This window comes from Fundulus heteroclitus, chromosome 13 (assembly GCF_011125445.2).
Source record: "Fundulus heteroclitus isolate FHET01 chromosome 13, MU-UCD_Fhet_4.1, whole genome shotgun sequence".
In the NCBI taxonomy this organism is placed as follows: domain Eukaryota; kingdom Metazoa; phylum Chordata; class Actinopteri; order Cyprinodontiformes; family Fundulidae; genus Fundulus; species Fundulus heteroclitus.
In genome coordinates, this window is record NC_046373.1 from 42,122,155 (window position 1) to 42,141,742 (window position 19,588).

The following is a 19,588-nucleotide window of genomic DNA, read 5'->3' on the forward strand; positions in this document are numbered from 1 at the left end:
CGTTTAAGTCTGTAAATCTAAAATTAAAATGAAAAGTTCTGCAGACTTGAAGGATTTTTGGTTTTGATAAACTCCAAACGAAGTTTCCTCAGAAAAAACAAATGTGCTGAAGAAGAAACATGATTACACAATTCAACAAGCTACAAATGTATTATATTGGGTTTCATTTGAAACAACAGTGTGGTTTTTGACGTTTATTTTAATATAGTTGTTGCATAATGAAAACTGCAAAGGTATTTTTAAGTCAGGTTCAAAAATAGTTTAAGTATTCATAAAACTGCATGGAAAAATTGCATGGAATCTGTAACATTGTAAAATACAAAGAAATGTAGGATTTTAAGATAAGATAGGCTTTATTGATCTCACATTGGATAAATTCACTTGACACGTTTTCAATAAATGTGGACTTTTATGAAACCAAATTTACAAGGGTGGATTCAACAGAAGTGCTCCAGCAAAAACATACGCCTTACGGTATTTTATATATATATATATATATATATATATATATATATATATATATATATATATATATATATATATATATATATATCAAAGCCGTTTTTAACAAAGGTAAAATAAAGATAAAAGACAGACAAAATAAACAGTACACACAATTTTATTGAAAGAAAATATATAATTTACCCCAAAACAAAACAAAAAATATTAATGAAAGATTCAGGTGAATATTAACACCTCTAGAAATTAAGTCTAGATATTTAATCATCAACATGATGCAAAAACTATACCAGTTGTTGTAGTTAATATCTGACAACTAGAAAGATTAATGGATTGGTAATTAATTGGATCAGAACAATTGAACACATTGATGTCACTTACTACTGTTGCTCTAACTGGCCGAACATCTCCAATTGTTGTATCCCCGTTTAAATCTGATTAATATGCAACATTACTTTTACTTTGAAACAAATATTTTCCTCCAGAACAATAATGAAATAAATTAATCAAACAAAATGTATGAGTTTATGTGAAGCTACATTTGTGACATCAATCATTATTGACTCATTCATATATAAGAAAACCCAGAAACCAGAAAATATATGAATTGAGATACAATTTGAATTTTGCTCATAAACTTCATCTGTCAGAATAATTATGTTTGGAAGATCAGTTAAGATTTATCTTTCCAGATTAGAAAAATATCCATGTTACTCCTATTAGACTTAAAATTGAATGCATGGCTGTACAATATTCATAGGTTTTAAAACTAGAGTCAGAAGATATCTGTTAAAATATGAGATTCATTACTTTCCCCAATAACAGAGAAAATGGTGTTGTTTCATGTTTCAGTGCAAACTTCATGAACCTGCAGAGACAAAGACAAAGATTTAGTTTAAAACAGGAGCTGAAACTTAGTTCATTTACTTTAATAACGTAAACTAAATTCTGTCTTTTGAAACCTACAGAACCCAGGGACCCAAAGATAAATTCAAAAACAGAATTGCCTCAAATTCAAACTGTTTCTCCCGTTTCTTTTAATTTTCATTTCTTCTGTTTTGCATTTTCTGCAGTGAGGTGAAAGCTTTGAGTTTTCTCTGCTGAGACTTTCATGTCTTCATTTCTGAACGTTTTCCTTCTAAACATTTTGTTTAGATTCATACAAAATTCCCCTGAAATGTAACAATTTTGCCTCATTAATTATTTTTAAAATCTTCTTATCTGTTTCAACCAGCAGCTTTCTAGCTCGGTCATGTTTCCTATTGTTCAACCAGATGTAGCAGCTCATTAAGATCTAGAACAGTGCTTCCCAAACTTTTTGCATCGCGTACCCCTTGGAGCATTTCATCTCCATCCGCGTGGATGGACGGATGGTCTGGGCTATTTCTTTTTTTCTGCCATCAAGATCTCTGCCAGCTGACACCAGAAAATGCTATTATTGGGCTTTCTTCGTCTGGAAACAAATGCATACAAACATCTTACGAGCGCAGCTACGATGAACTGGTGAACGCACACAGCTGACAATACAGCGATCTGATTGGCTGAGCAGCAAAAATCGAATCACGTGACCTCTTCGACCGGAGCGCCACAGTTTAGATTTTTTATCGGCTATAACTTAATTATGTGCAAGTGAAAACGTGGGAACATTGGTGTTTTGAGTTCACTGCTATGTGTAGCAACTTTTCCCGGTGGAAGAAAGTTTCTCCCTGACAGTTCATACGAAACTTCTTAAGGAAGCGTCCTACAGATTCTGGGCCACGCCAGCCGCACACTCCGCTGCGCGCAGCTCCTCCGTGCGCTGAGGCGCTCGGCTCCTCTTCACCTCCCGGCCGCATAATGACCTCCGCGGCTACGATGACGGAGCCTCTCCACAGCGGCTGGACCCCACCGGCTGCGATCAGCGGAGGAACTACACCCCCTCCACCGCCCGCTGATGACGGCACTCCTCTCCCTCTGCGCCAGCAGAAACCCTGCGGCTCCTCCTGTCCTTCTCCGGGGACGTCACAGCTCGCCTCTAACCAACTTTATCAGTGTCAAGCCCGAGCCCTACTCGAGCTCGTGCTATTCATTGAATTTAAGGTTGCTGCTTCGCTTACGAGGCCACTATTGTACGGCATTTGATTATTTTATTTTTTCCTGCATTTTTATTTTTTTTCCAAAATCTTTTCCCGTACCCCCTGTCATGACGTCGCGTACCCCCTAGGGGTACGCGAACAATAGTTTGGGAATAACTGGGTTAGGCAATTCCAGCAACCATGATAAACTTGGTCAAAGGAATGATTCAATATTCTGATGTAACACCGATCTTTCCCACTCTTATAGATAAATATGATTTTACGAATCTCAAATTCAGTAACAAAATGATAAAAGAACATATAAATAACAAAAATGTCCTTCTCCCAGTTAAGAGGAATCTATCTTTAAATGTGTTTTCAGAGATGGAGGTTATTAAGATCAGATCAGACGATTTTTCTCATTTCCTGTATTACCAAAGATGAAAGACGTTCGTTTTAAAACTATGAATATCTATCCCTGTGCAGAGTTCTTAAGTTTAAGATTTTAATTTGATGTTGATGTATGTAATTTTTGTCAGATTTTGAAACACAAGAACATCTTTTTTACAGTTGTTCTGTGGTTAAGTCTTTTTGGGACAAGATTCATGATTGGTTATCAACAAAAAATGTGATTCCTAATTTTTAATATAAAGGAGTTAAATTTGGCATTACTTTTCAAGATAAAAATGTGGAATTTTTCTGTAATACTGTATTTATTATTGGAAAATTCTTTATTCACAAGTGCAGATTCAAAGTTTTTTCAAATTTTCAAGCATTCTAAAATGATGTTAAAAGTTTTCATGCAGCAATTAAATTAACCTTTCCCTCTCCCTTACAGTGATTACTGAGACTGTTCCAGAGGTTTCACACACAGGCTACACCTGTTGCTTTACAGAATCCTTAAAAGTGCTCTTTGTGTGTGTCTGAATTATCGGGTTCAAAACACAGTGCATTACAATATATACATAAACTATAAATTTATACATAAGTCTAAGCATATCTTGTTAAAATATCACCCCTTGATTCTGGTGATCCTCTCCAAATTCGGTGATGTGAGAGAACAAAAGCAAAAGAGTCAGTGAATGCAAAATAACCAGATATTTAATATATGGAAACAAGTAGAAAGATATCTTTGAAGATCAACACTGACAGCAAAACAGTGGAAAGCCGTGCCAGTGTTAATCTGATCTCTTTACCCTAAAATCTCTGCTTTTATGTCTAAACACCGTAGGTCAGCTGCAGACATCTTCCAGACGCACACTTCACTTCCCTTCTTCTTGGCTTTTATCTGGTGCCTGACAAGAGGTTGTTTATGTGCGCCATATAAACTGATCTAATGCAGCTGCCCTAAGTACAAAGGGAAACTGTTTCCAGAAGAACTTACTCCCCTTCTCTCCCCTCACCACAAACATTCTCAAACACAGTACATGATATGATTCCACAATCTTCAAAATAATAAAATGTGGAAATGTTGCTGTTTGTATGTGAATCAAATTTGGAAGGTCAAGAAACTACAAAACCACATTAACCAAATTTATTTACTTTAACCCTTGGTAATACAAATAAATCAGAAGTAGTTTCATATGTAAATTATAATCGATAAACCTGCACTATGTACATCTTTATTGGCAAAATGTTACAGCTTTAATAAGAGCGATTCACAGAAACAGAGGAAACCCACTTGGAAGAAACTGTTTTAATCAAACCCAAGTAAAGACGTTTCACGTTGGTGAAAACATTATAGCATGCTAGATTAGCTTTTGTATATAAAAAAAAGCATAAAAAAAGCAACAAAAAAAAGCAGATGAATAAAAAAAATACATATTGATCGATATCGATAATTATCAAAAAGATTTAAAACCTGGCTCTTATGATATTGCTAAATGACTTAATAAAGAACACTCAAACACTAACCAACATTTTTACCCATAACTGATTTCTTAAAGACAAATAACTCAACTTAAGAGACCTGTGTGATGTTATTAAATACTGACAAAGAATAAACTAAAGTGACCAGTAATTTTCGTTACTCGAGTGGTGTTTTGTTGTTGGACTTCTGTGCTCGTCATGGATTGTCCATCACAAACACCATGTTCAAGCATAAGGGTGTCCATATGTGCTCTTGGCACCAGGACACCCTAGGTCGCAGTTCAATGATCGACTTTGTTGTCGTTTCATCTGACCTGCGGCCGCATGTCTTGGACACTCGGGTGAAGAGAGGGGCGGAGCTCTCCACCGACCACTACCTGGTGGTGAGTTGGCTCCGATGGCGGGGGAGGAAGCCGGTCCGACCGGGCAGGCCCAAACGCACTGTGAGGGTTTGCTGGGAACGTCTGGCGGAGTCCCCTGTGAGGCGGAGCTTTAACTCCCACCTCCGGGAGAACTTTAAACACGTCCCGAGGGAGGCGGGGGACATTGAGTCTGAATGGACCATGTTCCACGCCTCTATTGTTGAGGCGGCTAGTCGGAGCTGTGGCCGCAAGGTTGTCGGTGCATGTCGTGGCGGCAACCCTCGAACCCGCTGGTGGACACCAGCGGAGAGGGAAGCCGTCAAGCTGAAGAAGGAGTCCTATCGGGCTTTTTTGGCCTGTGGGACTCCGGAAGCAGCTGATGTGTACCGGCAGTCGAAGCGGCAGGCGGCTCGGCTGGTCGCCGAGGCAAAAACTCGGGCGTGGGAAGAGTTCGGAGAGGCCATGGAGAAAGACTTCCGTACGGCTTCGAAGCGATTCTGGTCCACTATCCGGCGTCTCAGGAGGGGGAAGCAGTGCAGTACCAACACTGTTTACAGTGGGGGTGGTGTGCTGCTGACCTCGACTCGGGACGTCGTGTGTCGGTGGGCGGAATACTTCGAAGACCTCCTTAATCCTACCAACACGTCTTCCATTGAGGAAGCAGAGCCTGAGGACTCTGGGTCGGGTTCTCCCATCTCTGGTGCTGAGGTTGCCGAGGTTGTTAAAAAGCTCCTCGGTGGCAAGGCCTCGGGGGTGGATGAGATTCGAGATTCGAGTACCTTAAGGCTCTGGATGTTGTGGGGCTGTGTTGGTTAACGCGGCTCTGCAACATTGCGTGGACATCGGGGGCAGTTCCCCTGGATTGGCAGACTGGGGTGGTGGTCCCCCTATTTAAAAAGGGGGACCGGAGGGTGTGTTCCAACTACAGAGGAATCACACTCTTAAGCCTCCCTGGTAAGGTCTATTCAGGGGTTCTGGAAAGGAGGGTCCGTCGGATAGTCGAATCTCGGATTCAGGAAGAGCAGTGTGGTTTTTGTCCTGGCCGTGGAACACTGGACCAGCTCTATACCCTCAGCAGGATTCTGGAGGGGGCATGGGAGTTTGCCCAACCAGTCTACATGTGTTTTGTGGATCTGGAGAAGGCATTCGACCGTGTCCCCCGGGGGATCCTGTGGGGGGTACTCCGGGAGTATGAAGTACCGGGCCCTTTAATAAGGGCTGTCAGGTCTCTGTACGACCAGTGTCAGAGTCTGGTCCGCATTGCCGGCAGTAAGTCGGACTCGTTTCCGGTGAGAGTTGGACTCCGCCAAGGCTGCCCTTTGTCACCGATTCTGTTCATAACTTTTATGGACAGAATTTCTAGGCGCAGCCAAGGTGTTGAGGGGATCCGCTTTGGTGGCCTTAGGATTGCGTCTCTGCTATTCGCGGATGACGTGGTCCTATTGGCTTCATCAGGGCGTGATCTACAGCTCTCACTGGAGCGGTTCGCAGCTGAGTGCGAAGCGGCCGGGATGAAAATCAGTGCCTCCAAATCCGAGACCATGGTCTTGAACCGGAAAAGGGTAGAGTGCCTTCTCCAGGTTGGGGAGGATGTCCTGCCCCTAGTGGAGGAGTTCAAGTATCTTGGGGTCTTGTTCACGAATGAGGGGAAGATGGAGCGGGAGATCGACAGGCGGATTGGTGCAGCGTCTGCTGTGAAGCGGGCGCTGTACCGATCCGTTGTGGTGAAGAGAGAGCTGAGCCAAAAGGCGAAGCTCTCGATTTACCGGTCGATCTACGTTCCTACCCTCATCTATGGTCACGAGCTTTGGGTCGTGACCGAAAGAACGAGATCCCGGATACAAGCGGCTGAAATGAGTTTTCTCCGTAGTGTGTCTGGGCTCTCCCTTAGAGATAGGGTGAGGAGCTCAGTCATCCGGGGAGGACTCAGAGTAGAGCCGCTGCTCCTCCACGTCGAGAGGAGCCAGTTGAGGTGGCTCGGGCATCTGGTCAGGATGCCTCCTGGACGCCTCCCTGGTGAGGTGTTCCGGGCACGTCCCACCGGGAGGAGGCCCAGGGGAAGACCCAGGACACGCTGGAGGGACTATGTCTCCCGGCTGGCCTGGGAACGCCTTGGGGTTCCTCCTGAGGAGCTGGCCCAAGTGGCTGGGGAGAGGGACGTCTGGGCCTCCCTACTGAAGCCGCTACCCCCGCGACCCGACCCCGGATAAGCGGAAGACAACGGACGGACGGACGGACGGACGGACCAGTAAAATGTTCAAAATAAATATAACAAACAAATAAATAAATAAATAAATAGAATAGCCTATTTATGTGGGAGTAGTACACTACTTACTCCTCAGGTTCCATTCTCTTTCTATATAGTCAATTTAGAGGCTGATGCAGTGCTGAGGTCCGAGGTTGTGAAGTGGGAAGAACACTGATTGCAGCTCATTTTGCACTGATTCCCTGCACTAGTTGCACAATTTAGGGAGCGCTGTTAGAGAAAAACTTGCGTCCCGGAACTTTATATCGCGGATCAAGAGTGGCGAGTAGTTGTTTGAAGCCAGGTTTTTCAGCTGCAGACAACAGCAGCATATCCATCACTATGAAACACGTTACTGCATGCGTTATGTCCTTATGCCGCTTGGACGCTTTTTCATTTTATCACAAAGAAGGGAGCCCAGTTTAGTTGCTATACCTGCTTTGTTTTGGAAGAAGTTCCAGAAGATTCCTAAGAAGATGACACGGAGTCGCGCGGGGCTGCACAGCTCCCGCTGCTGCGGGTGTGAGTGGCTTATGTGATGAAACAAGTTGGTTGTGTTACTACACTTTGTTTTTACCGGTTCCCTGCAAATTTTACACATCACTGTGGTTTGTTTTTTTTGACCGACTTCACTATAACCGAAATATTGCCAAACTGGCAAACTAGTAAAACCCCTTTTTGGGACAATTTCCTCCGCCTCTCCTTGCTGCGACATATTCACACCGTCTGTGTTGTGGTTTGAGAGGGCGGTGCTTTGTGACGACGAGCCTGGGTCCACGATTGCAATTTGTTGAGAGGGAGTAGTAACTGTAGCATCAACTAATATGATAGGCTACAATGAAAAGGAAGGAAAACAGTCTCTATATCGAATTTATCGACCCTTTTTTTCCCCTATTGCGACGGTGGTGCAGAGGTTTGGGAGTTCGTCCTGCAATTGGCTGGTTACCGGTTCGACACCCCCCTGACTGTCTCTGTCATTGTGTCCCTGGGCAAGACACTTCACCCACATTGACTGCTGGCGGTGGTCAGAGGGCCCGGTGGCGCTGGTGCATAGCAGCCTCTCCTCTGTCAGTCTGCCCATGGGCAGATGGAGCTACTAACATAGCTTACCATCGTCAGAGTGTGAATGGGTAAATGACTAAACTGTAGTGTAAAGCACTTTGGAGGTCATTAAGACTAGTTAAAAGTGCTATACAAGTACAAACCATTTACCATATATAATATTATTGAATTATCGTCCAGCCCTAGAACAGACTTTGCTAAAGACTGTTTTCTTCTTTGTGCATTTAGCTGATTGCCCCCATCTTCTGCTGTTGATCTGTTGAGAAAGTTGATAAATATACTGATTGTGTTCTTTTTAATGCAATGCTGCTTTCAATTTTTACTTTATATTTACAAATTAATTTCCTGAGTGTCAGAAATAAGATGCAAAGAACATATGCTATCTGATTGAAACAGAACCTACCGGAGCAATTCTGAAAGGCTGTTTTATTATAATTAACTTACTTTCTAGGGACATAAATCATCTGAAGAAGAAGATGAGGTGTCAGAAACTAAAAACAAGACAAAAAAGTATGTGAAATTATTCTTTGGCTTTCATAGTATTAGGAATCACAAGAAACTTAATATCAGACCAAGCTAGATAAAAAAAACTCAGCATACTCACTATTTGTCCGCTTAAAGCCTGAAACACAAAAAACAGCATTTTTCAATTTTGTTTTTCATAAATGTAAACAAAATCTTTTCATTACAACTATCTGCAGCATTATATCTAAAAATGTAATGACAAGTTTGGTCAATAGTAAAACCCAATAAAAATAATTGTAACATGAAGACAAATAGTACATTAATAAAGCTGGCATGATAATGGAAACGTAGTTTTGGTTCACCATTACATACACTTACCATTGTTGTTGTTATACCAGATGGCAAGCACAATGATGCTTGCCAGAAGAAGGAGTCCACCAACACCACCAATAACAGCCCCAGTTGGGAACTCTGAAGGACCTGAAACAAAACCAGTCACACTGATGAAACTATATCTTAGTTGTCAGAAATATTGGGGAAAGACAGGAAGTAAATAAGAAATGGAACACTCTATACAAATTTCATCAACAAAACTTAAAGAAATTTCTGTGGATATGATCCAAAATAAATTCAGTAAAAGGACTGTTTTCCTGTCACAGTGAAAATAGAAGACTGGAAAGGTGTTGCAGAAATTAAGGACAAGCAAGTCTACATAACTTATGACTTAAAAATTGTCTTTTAGTGATACTGCAAGAGTAACGGAAAATAAAAATTAATCAAAAGTAAGGCTTTCTATTAAAAATTGTGTTTTAGACTATGTATAAAGTTAGGAACATGTCTAATTTTCAATAACTGACTAAATAACACAAAGCCATTGGCTTTTTTAAATGCTTAATAAAAACTATGTGAAAATAAAGATCTGCGATAGACTGGTGACCAATGTTCCCCCTAATTTTTCATGTGTCTGAGCAAACACACAAACTCCCTGAGCGTTTACTTGACCTCTGTGAGCAACATCACACGAGCACACTGAGGCTACATTACGCCTGTCTAAAACCTGAGGTTATATTAATTTCTTTTAAGTTATTTAGTTTAGATAAAACTGATTTAGGAAAGTTGTTCCATAGTCAGAGACCCACAAGATTCATAATAGAACTTTACAGAATGAAAGCAATAATTTATTCTGTGTCAAATTTTGGCTCTTCCAGTTCTACTTTTCTATTCATCTATTTTAGTTTCCATTCACTTATTCCCCCTCCCCCAATACTGTTAGGGCTACTGCACATTTCTCCACTTAAATAACACTATCTTTACTTCAGCTGGAAATATACATATAGCCTATATGATTAATATAAAGTGAGATTGGAACAAATTAAACACTTACAAGACAATTAAAGTCAACTTATTTTTAGAATGATGGGTGACCAACGCTTGCAAAAAGATGAACATCTCAGTTATTCAATAACTCACACCATCCCAATATTATTTGCATATGTTGAATATAGCCAATTAATGATTTAGTTGAGTATGTTTAAACAAAAGAAAACTTAGAATTTAACTGTACCTGATTAAACTTCATCAAGATTGGCTGCCATGTCCTTTTAATGTTTTTTGTAATTAATGTGCCCTCCCCACTTCCCTTTTGTGTTGAATTAGTGAAGTGGGAGAAAACAGCTTTAATTCTCCATCAAATAACATATCAAGCCAACTCGCTTTTTCAGCACCAACAGCATTATTTCCTATGGTTAAATATTCTCCATATGCTTTCATTAAAATTTTCTAATTCCACTCATGCGCACCTTAAGGCTTATGTCGTTGCCATGGTGAAGCACGTTATCTGCGTTCCATTGATCAGGGCTTCTTTCATGCTCGCTTTGATGTCATGGTTGGTTGGACACTGAGTTTCGTTACCTGACTGATATCACATGTTCTTAAACCGAAAACCTGAGCATGACAGAGTGAGGAAGAACTACTCAGAGCAGCAGCTTTCTACTCGGGGTAGATCTGTATTTTTTTCTTCAACAGAGTCCAGAACAAAGACGCACACCGCAACCTGCCCAACTATAAAGGCGTCTGCTCTACCCATCAATCAGCGGTGCGCTCCGATCAGCACCTGCGCTCACAGACTGGGCCGCGGAACACCGTCTCACCAGAGTTGCAAAATAGTACAACTTGGTTTATTATTATTTTGTTTACAGTTCAGCTTGGATTTTATTTTCTGCGCAGCATAGCTTTGCTGTGCGCGCTGAAGCCAGATGATGTGCGCGATGGTGCACGCGTGCAGTTTAGAGGGAACACTGCTGGTGACCTGTACATGGTAACCCCACCTCTCACCCATTGACAGCTGGAGATAGGCAACAGCACTCCTCACGACCCCACAAGAGATAAGCGTGTAGGAAAATGGATGAATGGATGTTAAAAATAAAGATACTACCATGGATCTAATTTTAAAAAGTCCTGCAATCGGGTTGCACTAACAAAAATCTGCTAAATAAGAAAGCCCAAGGAGTAAATGAACAAATAAACACATTTTAAGGAGACTTCATATCTCATATTTCCTTCTCACCATGCCCTGTTCTGATCTTTGTTTTCTCCAGTCTATGGACGTCATCTCTGACTCCAGAGAGCTGAAACACACATTCATACTTGTTCCAGTCTTCAGGTGTAACAGATGACAGATCTATGTCAACGCTCATCTGGAAGGTCCCATCATTGTTAGGGAGGATCTCTCCTTTGACCACACCATCATGAACCTCCTCTCCATCTTTCCTCCAGAACATCTTTGTTCTGTTGGGGTAGAAACCTGTAGCGTGGCAGCTGACTGGAGACGAGGAAGACTTCTTGAGGAAGGAGACTGATGGAAGATCTGCAGATGGAGACACAAGAAGTTCAAATATAAACTGTTTATAATGATTTATATCTAATGAAAAGGAAATTTAATAACATTTTTCAGAGTAGGAGACAGACTTCAAATACACAAACAGGACTGAGTCATTTAGTCAACAATGTGGTGAAGAAATCAGTACGTAGATGAGTGTTTCCTTTGCGTATTTCTAGTAAAACAAAATCTAGAAATAATCTCTTCATACAAATAAAGTCAGGATTATGACTATACCTGTTCTCATCAGAGAGCTCCTCCCATAGTCGACATACTTCTTCAGCCACCCAGGACAAATCTGGGTCAGGTAGTTCTTCTGGCTCTTCATTAAACCTCTGTCATTGTTCCATTTATATGTAGTAATGACAGCCTGTTGTTTTGGAGCGATCCATGCGTTTGTCTTTATGTTCAATGATACAAAGTCTTCCCCATCATAGCCAAACTGGTCATAGCCAGTAACCTCTTCAGTCTCATCATCCCACTCACAGCCGTACATGTTCTGGAAGATGTGGACACCTAAAGACAGAGAATGCAGAAAACTAAAATGAGATTTTGCATTTTACTATTTTAATTAACATAGGTTTTCATTGATAAACAGAAAGACAGTCATCCAAACATACATGTGCAAATTCTCAGTTATCCGGGTCATTGAGACTAGCCTCGTGAGACCATCCTGATCTCGCGAGCTTTCAAGGTTTCACTCAGTTATCCGGGTCATTGTGACAGCAAACAGGCTTAAATCGCAGGGAACCGGACTTTCGTTCAGTTCCTTTTGAAAACGTTTCAACGTTTATCCAGGAGTCTTTGTCAGTTCTGGTGGCTCGCTCTGAGAAACCTGCAGTTGGAGCGCTGCTGTTTTTAAGGACATGGAGGTATACTGACCAGAACCAGAACCACTGACCCAGCAGCTCCTCCTCTAGAAAGCAGCTAAATCTACAGCAGATGTTGGACCTGATGGTTCTTCTGCTGCGTTGGTGAAGATGTTCCTCCTGATCAGAGGAGACCTGATTAACCTTCAGTCCAGACAACAATAAACTGAGTTTGTGATCATCTGGACGCTCTGAGCTGCTTCCAGCTGCCATCGGTCCGTTCTTCCAGCTGCGTCTGGATGAACCCAGTTCAGCTGCTCTCATGTCGTCGTTTCTCTGCTGGTGCTGCCAGACGACTGCAGCAGCAGAACCTGCTTGAGGCTCATGAAGCTTCCTGCTGACCAGACAAACTGGGTTTCTGCTCTGAGCTGCTGAGACGTTGGTGAAACCAGGTTCTGGAGAACATGAAGGACACGGTTCCTGGAGATGCAGCTTCATCACAGCAGCTGCAGCAGAGACACTCAACCCCGTCTGAACCGTTTTATGGGTTTTCTACAAGAGTTTCATCCGACCTGCAGAACCTGAAGGAAAAACTGCTTCCAGCTGCTCAAAGTTCTGGTTCCCCCTGAATAAAGGTTCTGTTTCACTGCTGAGCTTCACTGTTAACACTCTGGATGCAGCTGGACCTCTGCTTCCTGGACCATGGTTCTGATGGTTCTCCTGGGTTCTACAGCTACTGAGAGGAGAACCACACCTGGGTTTAACGTTCCTCTCATGGTTCTGGTTCTGCTACAGCAGCAGAGGTCCAACTCTCCTCCATCAGCACCAAGGAGACAAATAATCCGTCCCCGTCTCGTTTCTGTCCGTCTCTGAACAGACGGAGGAGAAAAGCTGGATGTTCTGGATCAGAGCGGTTCTGGTTCTGCTTCACTGAACGTTTCTGACCCAGAATAAAATCCCTGCTAGACTGAGAGCAGCTCAACAGAGGAGATGATGGACAGAACCGAGCTTTTACCGGGTCAGACCGTCTGACACATGTTGGCTCTCAGCTACGGTCCAAACGCCTCTGAACTAAAACAGAACCAGAACATATTCTGACCCGTTTGGTTCCAGATCAGCATGAAAACACGTGAGGCTCTGCAGTGTTTTCAGGTCGGAGCGACTGCAGCAGAACCAGAACCAGCAGGTAAATGTCAGGAAGCTGGAGAACCAGAACCTTTTCCTGAAGCGGGTCTGATGTCTCCAGGTTTGACATGAAGGTTTTCTGCTGACTGGCAGTGATGGAGACACAGAGAGGAAATCATCTAAATATCAGCTTTTTACTCCATTTTAGCTTTTATTCTTCGTTTGGATCATTAATGGATTTATCTGCTCATTGTTTTATTCTCTCACCTCAATATTTAAACAGTTCAGAACATGTTTTATTGATTAGAGGAGAAATTATATTTAGATTTAATGTCATTTTAGTCATAAACAGATTTTTCTGATCACTAAATTATTTCAGCTAATTTCCATCAATCAGATCATTGATCATCCTGACAGCAGCGACAGCCATCAGTCATTTTAACCTGATTTAATCTAATCTGTAGTTTGACTTTTTATTTATTCACCAAACAAACTGGGTTCAGCTCAGTAAAGTTCTGCTGGTCGTTGATTTGGGTCCAAATGGGACCATTTTAGTGACGTTCTGTCTAAGTTGGTTTAAACTCATTTCCACTGAGAACACACAGCTGATCACGCAGCATCTCCATCCCGCTCAGAGCGGCTCGACCCAGAATCTGGTTCTGATGGAGCAGGTTCCTGTGGGCGGGGCGGTTTAGTTAAGGTTCTGGTGGGAAAGTGTTCCTAAAATCTGTTGGTTGATGTGAGATGAACAGAACCACTGTGGCAGAACTCTACAGTGGTTCTGATCTCAGAGCGTCTTCAGGTGTGGGAGGTTTTTCCTTTGGTTCTGTTCTTCAGTCCATAAGATCAGAACCGGGTCATCGTCTGGTTCTGCTGGTACTCAGCAAAATCGGGTCCTTCTTTGTTTCAGAAAAGTGCAAGTGGATTTTTTTTTTACTTTTTACGAATCGGACCTGCTCAAATGCGGGACATTGTTTCACATTCCGACCCCTCTTTCAAAAAAAAAAAAAGAAAGCGCATCATGCTAACTTAGCCTGAGCTAGCGCGTTACTCTTTGAGTTGAGGTTTAAAGTCTAACTCTTGGACTGAAAAAAAATCCTGAAAACCGTTGAATAACTTCCAGAACAAGGTAAACTTTGAATCTTTGTGTATCAAAAGTGTTCAAATTAAGTTTAAATATGAAATATTGCGCATTTTATACACCGATTTTGGTATTCCGCATTTGGTGCTGTCTTCGTTTACGATCGGCCATTTCCGACGTGTGACGTCAGTTCAAGTTCAACACCGAGAATGCGTGCAACGAACTTGCATAGAAACACACAGGCGTTTACGTTGTATAACCGGTACGGCGAACAAGGATATATGGGTATATTTTCCAGTATCTTCTTTCACACACCAAATCTGCTGATCCACGTCTACTTTGAGCAAGCGCTTTAAAAAAAATAAAAATCGCCCAACTAAGTCCACAATAAAATGCCTTCTAGTGTCGCTTATAGACCAGTTCACTGCTATTGTTTTCATCCGGGTTTTTCGCGCATGCGCGCCGGACTGGAAGGAAACTGACGAGTTCTCCACGTATTTTTCTTCTTTAGATAACGTATTACAAGATCGTTTAAGAGTAAGTTGATGGTTGATGGTATCATATTGCCAGATTTATACAGCAAAAGCCTGAAGGGATAGAGCGAGTCTGTGAAATGCTGGCCAAGGGTTCCGTACGGCGACATATACAGCTACCTTATAAACACGCAGGCCAGTACACACGAGAGAGCACGAAAGCCATGAAACCACTGGACGGCTACAATTATTTTATATCGGAGGTTGAACGTCTAATGTCAAGCCAACTTCACTGCGGTCTGGTGCAGGGCAGAAAGTAGCGCTACATACTTGGCCGAAGGATCAAAAGGTCCAAAAGAAATGGGATAAATTCGTAAAAGAAATGCGAAAGGACTGGATTGCCGGCAGTGACAAAAGTGTTTTATGCAATTCACACTTCACGAGCGAGGATTTTGAGGGGTACTTACAATGGAGCATGGGCTCTATGTCTTGGCAGCATTAGATATAGTCTCCTCAGGTTCACCTTGTTCAAACTCCGTTTCTTCGTAGATATATTCGGTATTGGAGTCGCCGATGCTTGAGGTGGAGTTTCTAGATGTATCAGACATTTTTTTTTATAAATTTTTTGTACGTAGAATAAGAGTTATTAATTAAATTTAATAAATCGGGAGCGAAAGTCGTAGTGTTAGCAGCTGGATGCACGGTACTAGTTCTGTTTGTGACGTCACATTCCGAAACAGCCCGATTGAAGAATGTTCGTGCTCTTTTGCTTATACAGCAAGTTTTATCGAAATTACTTACAAACGGCGCACATAATTCACATATAATATACATTTCTTTACTCTGGTGACTATTTGAATGCATCTGGCAAAAAAAACATTCAGTCCAAGAGTTAGACTTTAAATAAAATGCAATAGCGAATCATGAAGAGCTCCCTGGTTGGTCGCTGCGTTTATCAGCTAAGTTACTGGAAGGGAGGGAATAAACACTGACAGGAGACATGGCCACAGGTGGAAATAACTCATTAAATAACTGCAAGAGCATCGACAGATCGCTTGCAGAGGGAAGTTGTTGTCAGCTGATCATTCCGCTGAACTTTCTGACCTGCTGGTTCACATAAATCCAAAGAAAACCTTTAACCACCACAACTTTCATTTATACCATCTGTGGCCAGTTTGAGATGCTCTTCCAAAGGTTAAAATGATGAACACCGATGAAGCTCAGAATGGCAGATCTCCACTTTGCAATGACCCGCCCTACTCTCTGCCAGGTTTCATTGGTTGAGCACAGCTTCAGTTTAAAACCTGGAATAAAAAGTCTAGACGGAACTTTTTGCGCTCATTTTCCTAATGACAGAAATTAAAGAAATTAATTTTGAATGGAAATCCTCCATTTTTACACACCAGACAGATTATCAAACAAATCAGTTTTGACAGATAAAACAAAAAAACTCATACATTAATAAAAACATCATCAGGCTATACTAATTAATATCTGTCATCAATAAAGATGTCCAGTTTACAGTTTATTTATGTTCATTTTTAGAACCATAAAATGGTTTGGAATAATATTTAACAAAATTACACACCAAGTTTATTATGCTATGGACTGGTGACTGTTAGGCAAGAGTCAGTTTTCAAGTTGTTTCCATAAAATATTATTTTTATTGCATTAATTTGTCTCATTATGAAAGTTGTTGCTACAAAATATAAACCAAAATATGTAACAAGGAGAACTGCATCATCCCACCTTGTCTCAATTCTTTGCTCACATTTATTTTTAAATGTTTAATTATGAGTCATATTTTAGTCTTTCTCTGAGGAGAAATTATGCTGTTGGCATTGAACAAAGACCATTATTAAAAAATCAAAATAAAGTCTGTTACTTTTTTAAATTATATTTTACATAGGAAATAAATTTCCCTAAATTTGACATTCCTGACAAGGAAAAGTTTCACCTTCTAGCCTTTCTATGTTATTTGTATCTGCCCTCTGACAACCAGTCTCACTACTTTACAAACCTTTATATCTGCGTGATTCTAGAGGATTTTATCAGCAATAATAAAAATAAAGAGCAACAAAATATTGATGCTAAATTTAAACCCTTAAAATGGACAATATTAGGAATTTATATAATGTGAAATCTCACTGATAAACACTGATTATTATATATCTGTTATACCTAAACACCAGTTTGCTTCATATTTGCTTCTAGGCAAATATTTAATAATTGTATTAATGTTGTAAGTGAATAACTCAACATTACATAGGTTAATAAAGTCACCTTAAGTAAAGTTCATTAGATTTTAGTAATTGTTTTATTTTATATTTATTCATGCATAAAAAAAACTGTCAAGTGGAGTCTCTTCATTTGTCTCTTTCTTGTTGGTGTGATTCTGTCTCATAGTTGCCATAAACAACAAAAACATCAATAAATAGTGAGAAACAGACAAACCTCCAGTTTGGTTGAAGCGTGACTTTGCAGTTTCAATACTGGCTTTGAAGAGCTGCTGGGTACCAAAAAGCCATTGAGTCTGTCTCTCCCAGTAGCCATCTTCAGTGATGTTCTTCATCCAGTCCTGTTTAGGCTCACATCTCTTGGTGTTGTCATAGTGAATTATCTGAACATCATCAACCAAACCAACAGCTACAAACTCTGGGAAGTTTTGGACGTTAGACGAAGCCGTGTAGAAATACTTCAGGGAGTGGGTCACTGGAAAAAACACAAGATTGTGATTTTAGCTGAGAAAAGAAAACCAAAATAATTGAATTTATCCCTTCACCTTTTTGTGTACAAGAACTATGAATCACAACATAACAATAACATTAACGGTATTTTTCTATATATATAATCACTTCAATCTGCATAAAAAGATCCTCCAGAAAATGTTGGTCCTTTAAGATTTCTATAGAATGTAATCATTTGATATAAAATATTATACAAATTAAATATTTTTACATTCAGTTTATATTTGTTATCAACATTTTATTTTACTTCATGAGGCTTCATATCCACTCACTGTGCAACACATTTGACTGTTTGTTATATTTTAACAACTTAAGAAAATTGTTGTTTCTTAGCAGCTTTAAAAAAGACGTTAAAGAAACAATATTTATATAAATACAGGACACAATATAATATATTATATAAGTTGTGAGTTTATTTAATGATCTCCTTTTCTAAAAAGGTTGTTGTACACATTGTATCATTATGTTATTTAAAATAATATAAATGCTTTTTGACCTCAACTCCATAAACATCTCGTACTCTTATCAAAGTTCACTTTGATTTGAATTAGAGCTCTATTTATTTTTTTGTAAAGAAAGTTTTTTCATAAGAGTATATAAAGACAAACTTTATGCAAGAACCTTTTTAATATGTAATAATTGGGCACTATGATTGAAAATAATCAGATGTTCTTTATACATATAAAACTAAAGCAATAAATTAGACAGATTAACAATATTATCTCCACTTAGCAAAGGATGAAAGCAAAATAATATATTTATATATTTTGACATATTTATTTGGAACAGTGTCGTACTTCCTTGTTCAAATATGTCTGCCTTTTCATGTTTACTAGAGGAAATAATAAAGACAAACAGTGTAGTTTAGCTTTATAGTGAAATGGTGGATGTTACTTAATTTCATGAAATATATTTATATATACAATTAACTGATTTAATGTTAGGATATGAAAAATTCAAAATAACCTAGGATATCTAAATAATAGCTGTTTTTTTTTTACCCACAGTGAACACATACATTGACAGTAAACACACTGAATATGATAACTCCCCCGCTTGTGGCTGATACTTTAATTTGCTGCTTTTAGATATAAAATCACTTCTAAGGATTAAACTCACTTTTGTAGCTTTTTTAATCCATTAAACCTTAGAAAATCTATTGTTCGTAAAATATATCTTAATTCTTTGTGTTTGTCCAAGAAAAATATTGTATCTTATTATTATTTAACCAATTTGAAGAGTGAATAAAAAGGATTAAATATATAAAACAACAGCATTTCGCTTCCTATCCAGGAGGCTCTCAATTCAAAATGTCTGGAGTAGTGAGGAGTTCATAGTTCTGATCTTTATATTGGAGAAACCAAACAACCTCCACAGACTCATGGTTCAGCAGAGGAGAGCTTCATCCTCAGGACAAGACTCTGCTGTCCACCTGTACCTTAAGGATTAACGACACTTTTTTTCACATTTTGGACAAAGAAGACAGATAATTTGAGTGAGGGGTGAAGGAAGCCATCTACGTAAAGCGAGAAAAAACAACTTTGAACAGAGGAGGACTCAGGTTTCTACTTTCAAAACTTACAACACAGCAATATGTTTAATTCCTGCTAAGTTTCACCCCGATTCACACCTCCTGGTGACCCCAACATTCCTCCTGGAAGCCAGGCTAACGAGGAGCCTAACGACTCTATTGCCGGGGCGACCAGTTTCCAGGTGAATCTACAGGCGGATCTAAACTCTAACGAGGTCTCGGCAGCAGGTCTATAAAGCTTAGAGCGCCACACTTTTTCATTAGAACAAAAATCTACCGCTAACTTACCAGCAGCAGTGCTGTGAATTCCCAGGAGAAGCAAAAAGACAAAGGTAATCATTTTGTCCTTCAGAAAATCTCTCAACTTCGTTGTCTTTTTCACCGAACTGCTTCTCTAGTTCTAGTTCCTCAACTAGAATCTAACAAGG

General features: G+C 40.2%; 1 protein-coding gene across 2 annotated transcripts; it reads right to left on the reverse strand.

The window, feature by feature from the left end:
• Nucleotides 1–8,205: 8,205 nt before the first annotated feature.
• LOC105923498 (H-2 class I histocompatibility antigen, Q9 alpha chain) lies at nucleotides 8,206–19,588 on the reverse strand. Of its 2 annotated transcripts, none has more exons than XM_036145818.1 (8): nucleotides 19,449–19,588; nucleotides 17,337–17,594; nucleotides 11,632–11,910; nucleotides 11,083–11,385; nucleotides 8,895–8,996; nucleotides 8,656–8,673; nucleotides 8,496–8,542; nucleotides 8,206–8,307 (listed from the first exon to the last, which is right to left on the reverse strand). In XM_036145818.1, the coding sequence occupies exons 1-7, from the start codon at nucleotides 19,498–19,500 to the stop codon at nucleotides 8,499–8,501; spliced, it is 1,056 nt and encodes a 351-aa protein (XP_036001711.1). In that variant the 5' UTR covers nucleotides 19,501–19,588; the 3' UTR covers nucleotides 8,206–8,307; nucleotides 8,496–8,498. The 2 variants fall into 2 exon arrangements, with proteins under 2 accessions (XP_036001711.1, XP_036001712.1); XM_036145819.1 differs by having other exon boundaries at nucleotides 8,218–8,307; nucleotides 11,083–11,382.

What these genes read in the sequence shown, in the direction of transcription:
- LOC105923498 (XM_036145818.1), bottom strand. Translation starts at nt 19,500, where the DNA reads ATGATTACCTTTGTCTTTTTGCTTCTCCTGGGAATTCACAGCACTGCT. An exon ending in ACGCTTCAACCAAACTGGAG is followed by an intron (nt 11,911 to 17,336) that starts GTTTGTCTGTTT and finishes CTCTGTCTTTAG; the next exon opens with GTGTCCACATCTTCCAGAAC. An exon ending in GAGCTCTCTGATGAGAACAG is followed by an intron (nt 11,386 to 11,631) that starts GTATAGTCATAA and finishes TGTCTCCATCTG; the next exon opens with CAGATCTTCCATCAGTCTCC.